General features: G+C 34.9%; 1 protein-coding gene across 1 annotated transcript; it reads right to left on the bottom strand.

The window, feature by feature from the left end:
- Positions 1–12,607: 12,607 nt before the first annotated feature.
- LOC138163570 (olfactory receptor 5AS1-like) lies at positions 12,608–13,613 on the bottom strand. The gene has a single exon (XM_069091016.1). The coding sequence runs from the start codon at positions 13,611–13,613 to the stop codon at positions 12,675–12,677; it is 939 nt and encodes a 312-aa protein (XP_068947117.1). The 3' UTR covers positions 12,608–12,674.
- Positions 13,614–14,126: the final 513 nt, after the last annotated feature.

Raw genomic sequence — 14,126 nt, 5'->3', positions numbered from 1 at the left:
TAAAGTAGTAGTAATAATAAAGACAAAAAAAATATTTGTCTCTTCTAGTTATGGATCCTTCTTAGCATTGTCAAACCATGTTCATTGCCCCTGGGGGAACTTAGAAACTTTTCCCCCCATTATTACAATTATATTCTCACTTAAGAATATCTCTGGTTAGGAAAAAAAAATTCTTTTAAATATTTTCACTTAAAAAATTCACAAAAAGGTATGGGATGAAAAATTCATATGGATTACAAATGTCTGAAATAAGGGAGTAATTCCAAGAAGGATAATTTTCTTTAAAAAATATAGGAATATATAACCTACTAAGTTTTTGGCTTTACCAGCTTATGAAATGAATCCTTTATATTCAATCTGAATGCAAAAGCAATAATTTTCTACTTTCAATATTCCATTTCAGAAATAGGACGGTCATGTACCTCAAAGATGTTGATATTTCAATGAATATATGATGGTTTATTCCTTCACTGGGACGCTGCATCCAATTTTTTGCCAACCAAACAAATACTTTTTTCTTGTCTTTTCATGAACCATAATAGAGATCTAACCTAAAGTAAGAGAAAAACAAAATGAGTCAAGATAATTTAAAAATTCATATTTTAGACTACTTTCTAATGATCAGATTACAAATTAATATATTTGAATTGCTCATTTATGGAGCATTTCAAGTTGATAACTTGTAAAAGAGCTTGTTGAAGAAATTTGAGTTGAAGTCTATCTTTAACATACAGACATGTCTGTGTTTATGTATATATGATTTGAATATAAACAAATATATACTCATATGTAGGTATGTATTCATCTATGTGTGTATATATATATTACATATGTGTATATATTAAGTTGTTCATATGTAAATACAAATATAATACTCATAATGAAATTAATCAATATGTAACAGAGTGCTATATATTCTTTTTATATAAGATTTCCTGGTGTGTTCATTTTCCTGAAATGTATAATAATTTTTAAATTTTGCTCTAAATCTCAATATAAGAATATATTTTACTAAACATATGTAGAAAACATCATATAATTTCTTTAAGAAATAATTGGGGGGGGGATTTTATTATGTCATCAACTTTGGATGCCAGTATATTAATGAATCCAATCAATGCACTAAATATTTTTCCACTAGTTCTTTTAATATTGCATAATTTAAGTCTCAATATATTGACTATTCACCTGATATCCTTCACTCTTGCTTAATGTCTTTTATAATTCCTTTCCACTCATATCTACCTTTGAATTTTTGTTCAACTTCTTCTTTCATTAAGTTCCTAGCTACTTATGCCCACCATTATCTTAATTGCTTCACTTTAAGCTGTGATTCTTCTCAGGTAATGATATTCTATAGTTTACAAATTCATCACATTTCTGTTTGACTATTCATGTACAGAGGATGTATTTTTGTTAAATTAGACTGGTTCTCACCAGTGAAAGCACAATGTGGTGTTACAAAAATGATAATACCTAATCTTTTACTCCTTTTTGATTCTGGGAAATATTTAGAGGTAAAATATTGAAGGATAGGTTGGTATAAGTCTTTTAAAACCCAGAAATTTTAGTCATTTTTTCTAAGCCAGACACACACCTTGGCTACAAACAAATTAGATCAATTTAAAAAAAAGATAGGTGTTTATGATTAGTTTTGTTTTCTTGTGGAGGGGGCAGAAAGCAAAGGAAAAACCTTTAGGAATACTAGCAATAATTTATCTGTTTTTTATGAATATTTCTTTTTTAAAAAAAATATTTGTTTTTACTTTGCAAAATTTCAGTACCACCCTCTTTTGAGTTCCAAATTTTCTTCCCCACTCTCCCCACCCGCCTTAACTCCTCCCCATTCAGGCAGCATTCAATCTAATATAGGTCCCACAAATACCTTTACATTAAACATTAGTCAAGCTATAAAGAAGAATTTTATGTATATTTCTTTAGAAAAGACACTGTGAAGTAATACAATATCATAACAAAAGAATGTTCACATTTGGAAGTGACCTCAGAAAACATGTAATCCAACTTTTTCAGTTTCCTGTTTTCCCATCTGATCTTTGTTGCATTGACTTTGTGCAAAAACTTCTTAAATTACTGTAATCAAAACTATCCACTTTGCATTTTATAATGTTCTCTATCTCTTGTTTGGCCATAAAATCTTGGATTCTCCATAAATTTGATAGGTAAACTAACCCTTTCTCTTCTAATTTGCTTATAGTATTAGTCTTTATCTCTAAATTGTCTATCTATTTTGACTTTATCTTAGTACATGGTAAAAGATGTTGGTCTATGCCTACTTTCTATCATACTAATTTCTAGGTTTCCTAGTAATTTTTGATAAGTAGTGACTTCTTATCCCAGAACCTGGAGACTTTGGGTTTATCAAACAGTAGATTACTATAGTAATTGATTACAGTTTCTTTTGTACCTAAGGTATTCCACTGATCCTTTACCCTATTTCTTAGCGAGGACTAAATGGTTTTGATGATTGCCATGTTATGATATAGTTTTCGTTCTGGTATGGCTAGGTCATCTTCCTTTGTGCATTTGTTTTCATTAATTCCCTTAATATCCTTAATCTTTTGTTCATCAAGATTTTTTAAATATTTTTCCAGCTCCACAAAACAACTTGTTAGATTGATTGGTATGGCATTGAATAAGTAAACCAATTTATGTAGAATTTTTATTTTTTCTTCTGTTGTCTTAGTCTACTCATGAGAAACCAATAATTTCCAATTATGTAATCTGACTTTATTTATATGAAAAGCATTTTGTAATTGTTTTCATATAGTTATTGAATTTGTCTTGGCAGGTAAACTCCCACATATCTTACATCATCTACACTTATTTTAAATGAAATTTCTCCATCTCCATATATAGAAATGCATATATAGAAATGCTGATGATTTATATGGCTTTTTAATATTCTGCTACTTTGCTATAGTTATTATTTCAAGCAATATTTTTAAGTTGATTCTTTAGGATTCTCTAAGTATACCATCATATCATTCGCAAAGGGAGATAACTTTTGTTTCTTCATTACCTATTCTACTTCCTTCAATTTCTTTATTTTCTCTTATTGCTAACAATAACATTTCTTATACAGTGCTGAAAAATAGTGTTGATAATTGGCATCCTTGTTTCAAAACTGTTATTATTGGGAATGCTTATGTCATATACTCATTACAGATACTGCTTGTGATGAGGGATGATGATAGGTTCAGCAGAAACTCCGATCTTTATCTAAAACCAGAAAGCCTGTGATTCAGTCTGGAAAGAATTCAGCCCAAGCCAACTTGGAGTCAGAGTTGTAAAAGTTTGTTGTAAGTTTTACAGCAGGCAAGGGTCCTTAGGGGACCTGCAAGCTAAAAGAAGACACAAGCATAGCTTTTAAGGAGTTAAGGCTATTCATTGGATGTCAATTATGCTGACCAGGTGAAAAGAGGGTGGGGTTAGGGAGGAGTTAAGGTGGGGCCAGTGTTTAAAGAAACATGCACTTTTAATGCCAACTTTGCAGGCATATTGCCCATAATTCACTGGGAAATAGCCCATGGGAGGGGGGGGCTTCCTGGAGGTGTGGTTTTAGTCTTGAAATGTCACTAAGTCAGTTAGAGGTCAAGGGTTGACGGAGAAGTGGCCAGTATGCCACCTATCAGTTTCATGTTTGACAAGATTGATGTCTGGGAACCAAGGCTAAGGGAGACTAAGGAGTTAACCTAGAGATAGGGTATTGAAGGATTCATGGGGGCAGTGGGACACTATACAAGGGTGAGATAATAGTTGCCTAAGCTGGAATGTTTATAGATACTTTTGTGAAGGATTCATAGGTGTAGCTTGTTATTGTTCCAAGCTTAGATAGTTGTTGCTGGGCAGAGTTAATGCTCTGAAGCTAGGCAGAGTGTGGGTAGGGGGAAGGGGCAGAGTTAATGCTCTGAGGCTGGGGTGGGGAAGGAGTATGATTTTACAAACTGGTTTTACAGACTGATGTTACAAATTGGTATTACAAATTGATGTTACAAATATGGATCTGAAGCACCCTATCATTTGCTGATGGTTTTAGATAGATACTGCTTATTATTTTAAGGAAAAATTCATTTATTCCTATGCTTTCTCATGTTTTTAATATGAATGGGTGTTGTAATTTCTCAAAAGTGTTTCTGTGTCTATTGAGATAATCATATTTTTATTAGATTTATTATTGAGGGGGGGTGGAGTCAAGATGGCAGAGTAGAAGCATAACCTATGAGAGGCTCTGACTTCCACCTTCCACAATCAATATAAAAAGGGGATTCTGAACAAACTTTGGAGCTGAAGAACCCCCAAAATGACACAGAGAAGCTAACCTTATGCTGAGGACAGCCCAGCAGGAATCAGTGAGCACAGAGCTCTGGGAGCCAAGCCCAGGCACTGGTGAGGGAGGTTTTAGCCCCAGGGCAGGCCTGACCAGCCCCCAGTCAGAGATATTCCAGATGAACAGCAGCTGTGGCTGTTTCCAGAATTATCAACACATAGATGCCAAGGACAAAGTGAGAGGTCAGTGCAGCCTGAACTTTGGGACCCAGTAAGCGGGAGTGTGTGGCTTTTGCCCCTGGGATGGGAAACCTCTGAGACACAGCCAGCCAGAGCCACGTGGCATCTTCAGTTCCTGGCCTCAGAGTGTAAGGGGACCAAGCAACCAGTCTCTGAGGGGTAATTGCTCTTGCTTTAACCTGCTTGGATCTGTACTGCAGTCTAGGTTGGAGGTCCTGGGGTGTGTGTCTAGCTTGCCAGAGCCCATGGAGGCCTCAGAGAAGGCACCCATCTAATACCTCTGGCAGCTGACAAAACCCCAGCATTTGGGACAAAAACTCCCTTGTCTGGTGGCAGAGTCCTACTGTGGCAAAAAGCCCAGAAGTCAAATGACTGAGGGGCAACATGACCAGGCAAAGGAAACAAAGCAGACAGAAGATTCCAAAATTAGATTTATTATTGAGGGGTGGCCAGGTGGCACAGTGAGTAAGAGAGCCAGCCCCTGAGTCAGGAGACCTGGGATCGGTCCTGGCCTCAGATACTGGCCACCCACACAATAACAACTGGCCGTGTAACATTGAACAAGTTACTTAACCCTGATTACTTTAAAAAAAAATTATTATTGACCTATGCTCAATCGTGCTGAGTTTCCCTAATATTTAAGCAGCCTTACATTCCTGGTATAAATCCCAGATGGTAATAATGTATTATCCTTATAATAAAATGCTGTAATCACTTTACTAACAATTTATTTTTTTTTTGCATCAATATTCTTCAGAGAAATTCATCTATAATTTTCTTTCTATTTTTTGGCTCTTTCTGGTTTAGTTATTAGGACCATTTTTTTTTTTTTGGTATAATAAAAGGAATTTGGTATGACTTCTTCTTTGTTTATTTTTCCCAAACAATTTATACAGTATTGGAATTAGTTTTTTTCTTTAAGTGTTTGATAGAATTCACTTGTAAATCCATGTGGCCCTAGTGATTTTTTCTTAGGGAATTCATTGATGACTTATTCAATTTATTTTTCTAAAATGGGGTTATTTAAGTATTTTATTTCCTTTTCTGCTAATTTACACAATTTATTTTTGTAAATATTTATCAATCTCATTTGGATTGCCAGATTTATACACATAGTGTTGGGCAAAATCACTCTTAATTATTATTTTAATTTACTCTTCATTGGTGTTGCATTCAACCTTTTCATTTTCTATATTGGTAATTTGACTTTCTTTTTTCCTTTTTTTAAATCAAATTAACCAAAGGTTTATCTGTTTCATTGCTTCTTTTGCATAAGCCCAGGCTTTATTTTTATTTATTTGTCTAATACTTTTTCTTACTTTCAATTCTATTAACCTCTCTGCTGAGTTTCGGAATTTATAATTTGGTATTTAATAGGAGATTTTTAATTTGTTCACTTGCTAGTTTTTTTAGTTGCATGACCAATTAATTGATCTCCTCATTTTCTATTTCCAAGAAGGCTTTTTGGACTTGATATCAATTCATATTCCCCTTTGATTTTACATGTAAGGCATTATGACATTGTTGTTCTCTTCTGAGTTTGTGTTTTGAGCTTCCCTGTCACCATAGAAGCTCTCTATGTTCAAGCTACTTTTCTGCTTCTTGCCCAAATTTTTGCCTATTTCATGGTTTTTAAATTTGAGCCCTGTTTCTGGGAAAGAGTGAGCCCAAGCTTCTTCTGCTGGGGGCCAATGTGCTGGTCACTAGCTGTGTGCCCTGGGGTCTCAGGTGCTTGTGGTTTGCTCTCTAGGTGGGGTTGACCCAGACTACTCACTGCTTGACCTGCTTTCTGGACCTGGCAATTTGCCTTCAGTTCTGGGCCGAGAGTCTTCACAGCTGACCTGCTGTGCCGGTAGCCTGTTCAACTCAGGCCAAGGGTCCTCAGTTGCTGATCTGTGCTTTAGCTAAGAGCTTCCTATTGGCTTACCCAGACACTGTCTGCACTGGGTTGTCCTCCTATTTTTCCCAAGTGAGACAGACCTTTCCTAAATTATCTTAAGCTGGAAAATTGTTTCATTCCATCTTTTTGTACATTCTGTCATCTCAGAATGCATTGAAAGGTTTGATGTGATGTCGTTTCTAAGGGAAACTAGTAAAAACTCAGGTAATTTCCTGACTTCTCTCCACCATCTTGGCTCTCCTCTCCACTAATAGTTTTCCTAATGGTGAACCAGCTTTGAATACCTGGCATAAATTCTACTTTGTCATAGTGTATTATCTCTGATTTACTATTATTATATATTACTATATTATATATATTACTATATTATTATATACTATAATATACTTGCTCAAATATTTTCTTAACATTTTTCATCAATATTCTTCAGGGAAGTTGACCTATAGTTTTTTCCCCCTCATTTTACTCTCCTTTGATTAGATATCAAAATCATATTTGTTTCATGAAAGGAATTTGATTGAACTCCTTTATTAGTATTTTAAAATATTTAACATAGTATTGTTTTTAATTCATCCTGAAGTGTGTGGTAGAACTTCATAGTAAGTTCATCTGCACTTTGTGATTTTCCCCCTCCACCCTCTCTGGGAACTCACTCACAGCTTGTTAAGTGCCTTTGTTCTATTATAGGGTTATTTAAGTATTGTATTTATTCTTTTAACTTGAGAAATTTTTATTTTAAAAAATATTTGCTCATTCACTTAGGTTGTCAGTTTATGGCATATCATTGGGGAAAAAAAATCTCCTAAAATCCTTTAATCTTGTTTTTATTGGTGGCACATTTCATTTTTGTGAGTGATAATTTGGGTTTTTTTCTTTTAAAAAATCAACTAATTGTTCAAATATTTTACTGCTTTTATTTATTAATAATTTCTTTTCCTTTCAGTTTTTTAATCACCTTTGATTTTCAGGATTTCTATTTTGGTGTTTAATTAGAGAATTTTACTTTGTTCTTTTCCAAGATGTATAAGTTGTATATCCATAAAATAATCTGCTCTTTTTCTATCCTTTTTAAAATGTAATCATTTAGAGATATAAAATTTCTCTTGAGTAGTGCCTTGGCTGCATGACACAAATTTTGATAGTTTTTTTCCCCTATAATTTGTTCTTTGATCCATTCATGCTTTAGGATCAGATCAGTTAGTTTCCAAATAAGTATTATTCTCTGCTTCCATGTCCCTTTATTGAATATAATTTCATTTTGTTTTGATTTGACAAAAGGCAAATCTTATATTTCTATTTGTCTTTATTTTTGAGCATTTCATGACCTAAATTTATATCATGTCCTAGATCAACTCTTCCTGGCTACACTTACTCTCCCTAAGTCTCATTAATATCAGAATATCAGCTTTATATTTGTTTTGTTTTTATGTTTCTTCTCAGAATTCTAGGGAAATTGCTAAGATGTTAGTCTTCCCAAAGTTATAGCTCACAAGCCTATATCATTATATTCCCATCATGATTATCAGTTAATATCAATTAGGCACAACAGCTTAATAAATTAAGAAATATTTTTTCCACAATAGTAAATTCCTCTGAAATATTCTTCCCCAAAATCTGTCATACTTTCCTATAGTAATCTACAGAATTTAGGAGAATGTATGTTTCACTTTTACAGAGTGGCAGAGGATAACTTAGTGCTCACCATTATTTCTAGGGGTCTTTTCTCCCCTCCAAGAAATAGTCATGAAGTTTTCCTGAGGCATAATTATAACATTTCTACTGAACTCCATTTAAAGTCCTGAATAATGCTTTTCTCAGTGTTTTTGATTTGACCTTTGCTGCCAAAGCAGGTACTGAAGAATCATTACTGTGGCAGAGGTACTTCTTGCATGTGGATGAAAGTCTTGATCATTTTTGATCTGAAATTCATAAGGCCTTCCTCCTGCTGACACTGCCCAAGGTCATGAACAGGACTATTCACCTTCCTATGGTATTCCTTTTCATAATATTAGCTTAAATATTTCTACCTTTCCGCCTCCCTCTCACATCTCCTTTTACCTCCTAGTTTGTTCATTTTATATAAGCTCCACAAGTAGGTCTATAACATGGCAAAAGAGCTTTTCTCTTCCACAAAGTAAAAATGATGGAGGTAATTTATTTTAAATGTCAACAAAGTAATCAATATATGATTACCCTTAAAAATCATAAGAACAAGATTTTATTGTTACAGTTGAGAAAGTTTAGAAAGAGGTCTATATGAGGTTCTACATATGTGGTTCCCAATGATTAGATGTGTTCAGATATAAATTGGAGAGTCAATTGTCTACTATGATTTTGTGGAGAGGATTCTTCCTGAGTCATGGTTTGGATCAGAAACCCTCTGGGCCCAGATACTTATGGAATTTTATGATTTCAATACTTGATTCTACTTTATATGACTTAACATTACATGTGGCTTCATCAGTTTTGAATCCCAGGAATGTATCTTTACTTCCACAAATCAAGCAAATCAATTGCTCATTTAACTTACACCTTAGTTGAGGCCCTTGTCACCTCTAACTTAGAATATTAAAATCAATTTACCAATTGCTTTTTGTCCTCCAAGTTCCTCTCCAATCCAATTTATCTTCCACAAAATGGAAAAGCATTTTTTTTCCTAAAGTACATGTCTGAATATGTAAATCCTTTACTCAATAAAATCTAATGTTTCCCTTTTCCCCCTCTAGAATAAAATATAAACATTCATCTTTTCTTTAGTCTTAGCGTTCTTTATAAGCTTGCTGCTAACCTACCTTTCCAGTTGCACACAAGATTCCCCTACTCACACTTTGTGGTGAACACTAGCCTTTTTGCTGTTCCTCCGGTACAGCATTCCATACTCTGCCTCAATATCTTTGCACTGACCGTCTTCCATACTTAGATTAGTATATCATCCCATATTTCACTCTAGAATCTGTTACTGCTTTCAAGGATGAGATAAAAAGGCATCTTCTACATAAACACTTTGCATTTTCCTCTAAACAATTGTGTGATTATGGATATGTATGTGCATATATTTATTTATCTATGTGTGTGTGTATTTATACACATATGTGTATATATACATACATACATACATACATGGATTTGCTAATTCATTCATCAAAGAATAAAATTCATGAGAACAGGAATAGCTAATTTTTGTTTGTTTGTTTGTTTGTTTTGTGATCCCAGTGTCTAGAACATATCACAAGCTAAATGAATGTGTGTTTACTTGATTTCTTCTCTTTATAGCTTTAATCCTTTCTCTTACCCTTTCCTTGCATGCCTTATTTGCCTCCACCCATTCTCTCTCTCTCCCCCTTTCTTTCCTTTTCTCCCTGACTTCCTTCCTTTATACCTTAATTAATTCCTTTGCATTCCTCATTTAGTGCTTTTCTTTCTTCTTTCCTTCACTCCTTTTCCTCCTCTTTATCTGACCATCATCTAGTCTGCCCAAACATTCTATTCCCTCCAAAGGGAGTATGGCCACAGATTCATAGATTCAATGTGAAAGAAAATTCCTGTCTTTTCTCTTAAGACAACAGCAGTACTATTGGACCACTTTGCCATCTTTTGCCCTCCAGGCCATTCTATGCCTTCATATCATATATTTTGTTAATATATTCTGCTCATTCCTTCTTTGAAGTTTATCACTGAATATAGTTTACAGTATATTGACACATATCAGGGATCTCTCCACTGCCCTCATTTTTTATTCCTTTATACACTGTTGTCTTCTATACTTTGCTGACATTTAGCAAGAGATGGAGATTGTTGCTTTTATTTTGCATAAAAAATAAATAATTTAAAAAGGCCTCTGTTAGTATCAGGATTAGTATAAGGTTCTTTAAATAGCTTTTTAATTATTTTGAAGTTGGTTCAACCTGTTGGTCTTTTCCTGTTTAGCTCTACATTTGATGAGTAAACTTTTTTGACTTTTTGGTTAAAATGACTAGTATTTATGTAATGTCATACAAGTCTTTAAGCTCTATGTTGACAGAGGCTTGGTATTATTTAACTTTGATATCATTGCTACTTGTTAATTCAAAATACACACATTTTGGAATCATATTTTCATAATTAAAAGACATTTATTTAGTTGGTTTCATTTTTCTCAGTCCTTTTTTTGAGGTGGGGAGGGTTAGGGAAGAGGAAATATCCAAGAGATGTCATGAAGCAGCACAACCCACCATGAAAAAATTAATTGCACACCAGAACCAGTGCCAGATGAGGCCATCCTATACCAATGGCTGTCATGTATAATTCCATCGAATTCTTCATGGTATGTTACCATTTGAAATCACATAATAAAATCAATTGAAATGTTGCCTGAGAACCCAGAGTCTATCAGTAATTTTGACAAATAACAAAATATGAAAATTAAAATATTCATTTTTGGATAATAGGCTTCATCTTGGCCAAAGTAATAGAATAATTGCTCCAATTTAAGGAGCATTTTCCCTACAACGGCTGGCCATTAGGATTTTTAGAGACTGGAGACTTGAAGACAGGGTTATATGCAGTGTTCAGGAGGATTAGCACCTCTGGTGTAAGGGTTTACCAAGCACTTTTCAGAGCTTCTTATTCACTTTTAGTTTCAACTTCTTGCCCAACTCTCATCTAGGTCCGCAAGAAGCTGTAACATGTTACACCCCAGTAAAACTATCTTGGAACGCAGGGAAAGCCAAGTTGAGGGGAACCCAAGGACCTCAAACATGTTGGAAAGGCAAGAAGATGTTTGCCCAAAGCAAGAGAAGACCGCTCCCAGTGGAATGGGTGAGCAAGAACAATGTGTTCAAATGGCAAGGAAGCAGCTGAAGCAGGTCCTGTGGAAGAGTTAGAGCTTGGTTAGACATCAGAGACTCCAAGGTGATCCTCTACATCCTGGGGCATCACCATTCATCCTGAGGTTTGTCTTGCCACTGGATGTCAATGACTCAAGAAGAGAGAGTGCAGCTGAAGGCATTGTGTAAAGCTTCCTCACGTAAAGCTAATTCACACTCAAGTCATGGCATTACCCAGGATGTCATTGGTCCTCTTCAAAAAGGAAGGATGAACAACTCCTTGATAGAACAACCAGCCAAAAAGTTCAAACATTCAGTAAAATGTATGATTATTTTGTGTATCTGGTCAACTGGAATGTGTTTTCCTTGAATAGGCAGATTTCTTTTAATTGCTAAGCTCATGACTCCTATGTTTGTTCAGAAGGACTCTATCATTAACCTGTGATTACAGTCATGTAGAGAATTCCTATTTAAGGTAACTTTGTTTTTTTGTTTTTGCTTTTTTGGGGGAGGGGCAATTGGGGTTAAGTGACTTGTCCAAGTTCCCAAGGTCAGTAAATGTTAAGTGTCTGAGGCTGGATTTGAACTCAGGTCCTCTAGACTCCAGGGCTGGTTCTCTATTCCCTGTGGCACTTAGCCACCCCTAAAGTAACTTTGTTAATCCAAGTTAGATCATTATCTAAAATTTAAAATCTTAGCTCTTTCCTAAGGCAATTTGAGATCAAGTAACTTGACCAGGTTTACATAATCAGTATATGTCAAAGGAAAGATTTGAATCAAATATTCTGACCTCTCTCATCAGATATCTAATAAAGATTCAATACTTTGTCTCTTAGTTCACAAAATAATGGGAAATCTCTTTTCTTTTCTTGGAGAACCAGGTGAGACTTGGTCAACATTACATGCACCCCAGACTACTGGGGGTTATTCCCCTTGATGGAGTACAATACATTTTCATTTTCTAAGCTACTCATTCTAGTAACCCAGTGTGAAATGGAGGAGTCTGACATTTTAATCTCATATTTTTTTCCCAATAATGTGCTGCCACGTGAATTATATTCTTTTCCAAGGGACCAATTTGGGTCATTTTTGAAGGAACTTAGCTTTTGAATTTTTATCCTCCTTTAATGAACATGTAAGTCACTACCAAATGGAGAAAATTTTATGTGAGAGAGAGGTATTCTGTGCTAAACAAAAATTGGGAAATTGGTCTCCTGATAATTCAGCTCTCTTCCTTCCCAATGACCTTCCTTAATCCTTAGAAACATTCCAAAGTAGCATAAACTTTCACAGAGAGTAGTGGAGTGACTACTGGTCTTCAAGTTATCACTAGATGTTGGGGGTATAATAAAGTAGATGACTAAATAGTTATTCTTTAGGCTGAATATTCTCTAGAGAACTATGCAGCTTAAAGATATTGAGGAATTCCATATCATGTGGCACTATTGGTTTGGAGATATCTTGTCCAACAATTTTTGGAGTGCATTTTTCACATCTTTGTTTCTCAAACTATATATAATAGGGTTAAACATAGGGAAGACCACAGTATAAAAAACAGAAACCACTTTATCTGTGTCTGGGGAGTATTTGGTGGTAGGACGTAAGTACATAAACAAAAGTGTCCCATAGAATAAAGTTACAGCTATTAGGTGGGAAGCACAAGTGGAAAAGGTCTTACTCCTTCCTCCAGATGATTTGATGTTTAGGACTGTAATGAGGATACAGAAGTAAGAAATGAAAATGATCACAAAAGTGCTGGTCTGTATGAAGCCACATAAAGCAAAGAGCAGAATCTCATTGAGGGAGGTGTTGGCACAAGACAAAGCTAGTAATGGTGGTATGTCACAAAAAAAGTGATTGATGACATGGGATCTGCAGAAAGGCAACCTGAAAGTCAGAGACACATGAACCAATGAAGTCATGCTGCCACTGAAGTAAGCCAAGACAATGAAGGAAACACATACTTTTCTTGACATAAGTGTTGAATATATCAAAGGATTGCAGATAGCTGCATAGCGGTCTAAAGCCATTGCTGCTAGAATGAGGCATTCTGCATCAGCAAAGCAAGCAAAGAAGTACATTTGAAGGGCACAGCCATACAGGGAAATGCTCTTCTTGGAAGATAAGAAATTTGCTAGCATCTTGGGAGCTATGGCTGTGGAATAGCTGATGTCTAGAAAGGAGAGATTGCTGAGAAAATAATACATAGGAGTTTGAAGATTAGAATCTGTATTGACCAGGACTATCAAGCCAATGTTTCCCACCAAGGTCAAAGCATAGATGGCCAAAAACAAAAGGAAAAGAGTGATTTTGAGTGGCAGGTAATCTGTGAAGCCAACAAAAATAAACTCAGTTGGTGCAGTATAATTCCTTTCAGTCATCTTCTGTGCTGGGAAGAACTTCACAAATGAGATGAACAGTAGATAAGGTTTTCAGTGGGGTCGGGTATTAACAGATCACTTCAGAATTTGTTTTATCTCACTTCTGTGAAAATGAATGGAGAGATCAGGATTTCTTTCCTGTCTCATCAAGAAAACATACTCTCTTCAAGAGTTCTATACTTATGGGAAAGTCTTAAAGGATTTTCACAATGGTGCCAAGTAATCACTAGTTAACCAGAAAATGTTAATTCTAATGAAATAGTTATTACAACAGATATTTATATGGACTTTTATTTCGTAATGAATGTAATATTCATTTTATCCCTTGATCTTCATATTAATATTTTGAGCTTGGTACTACTGGTATGGATAGCCCCATTTAAACATAAGGAAACTAAGGGCCAGATAATTCAAATGATTTATCAATTGTCATGAAATTAATCTTGAGTCAGATATGGAATTTTAACCCAGGTTTTTCCTGACTCAAACAAAGTGGAGAGTACTGCATAATGT

The sequence above is a fragment of the Petaurus breviceps genome, unplaced genomic scaffold, assembly GCF_028583685.1.
Source record: "Petaurus breviceps papuanus isolate PSGF00001 unplaced genomic scaffold, PetGlider_PUasm1.0 188, whole genome shotgun sequence".
NCBI classification, from domain to species: domain Eukaryota; kingdom Metazoa; phylum Chordata; class Mammalia; order Diprotodontia; family Petauridae; genus Petaurus; species Petaurus breviceps.
This window is presented reverse-complemented; position numbering and strand designations above follow the sequence as displayed.

What these genes read in the sequence shown, in the direction of transcription:
- LOC138163570 (XM_069091016.1), bottom strand. Translation starts at nt 13,613, where the DNA reads ATGACTGAAAGGAATTATACTGCACCAACTGAGTTTATTTTTGTTGGC.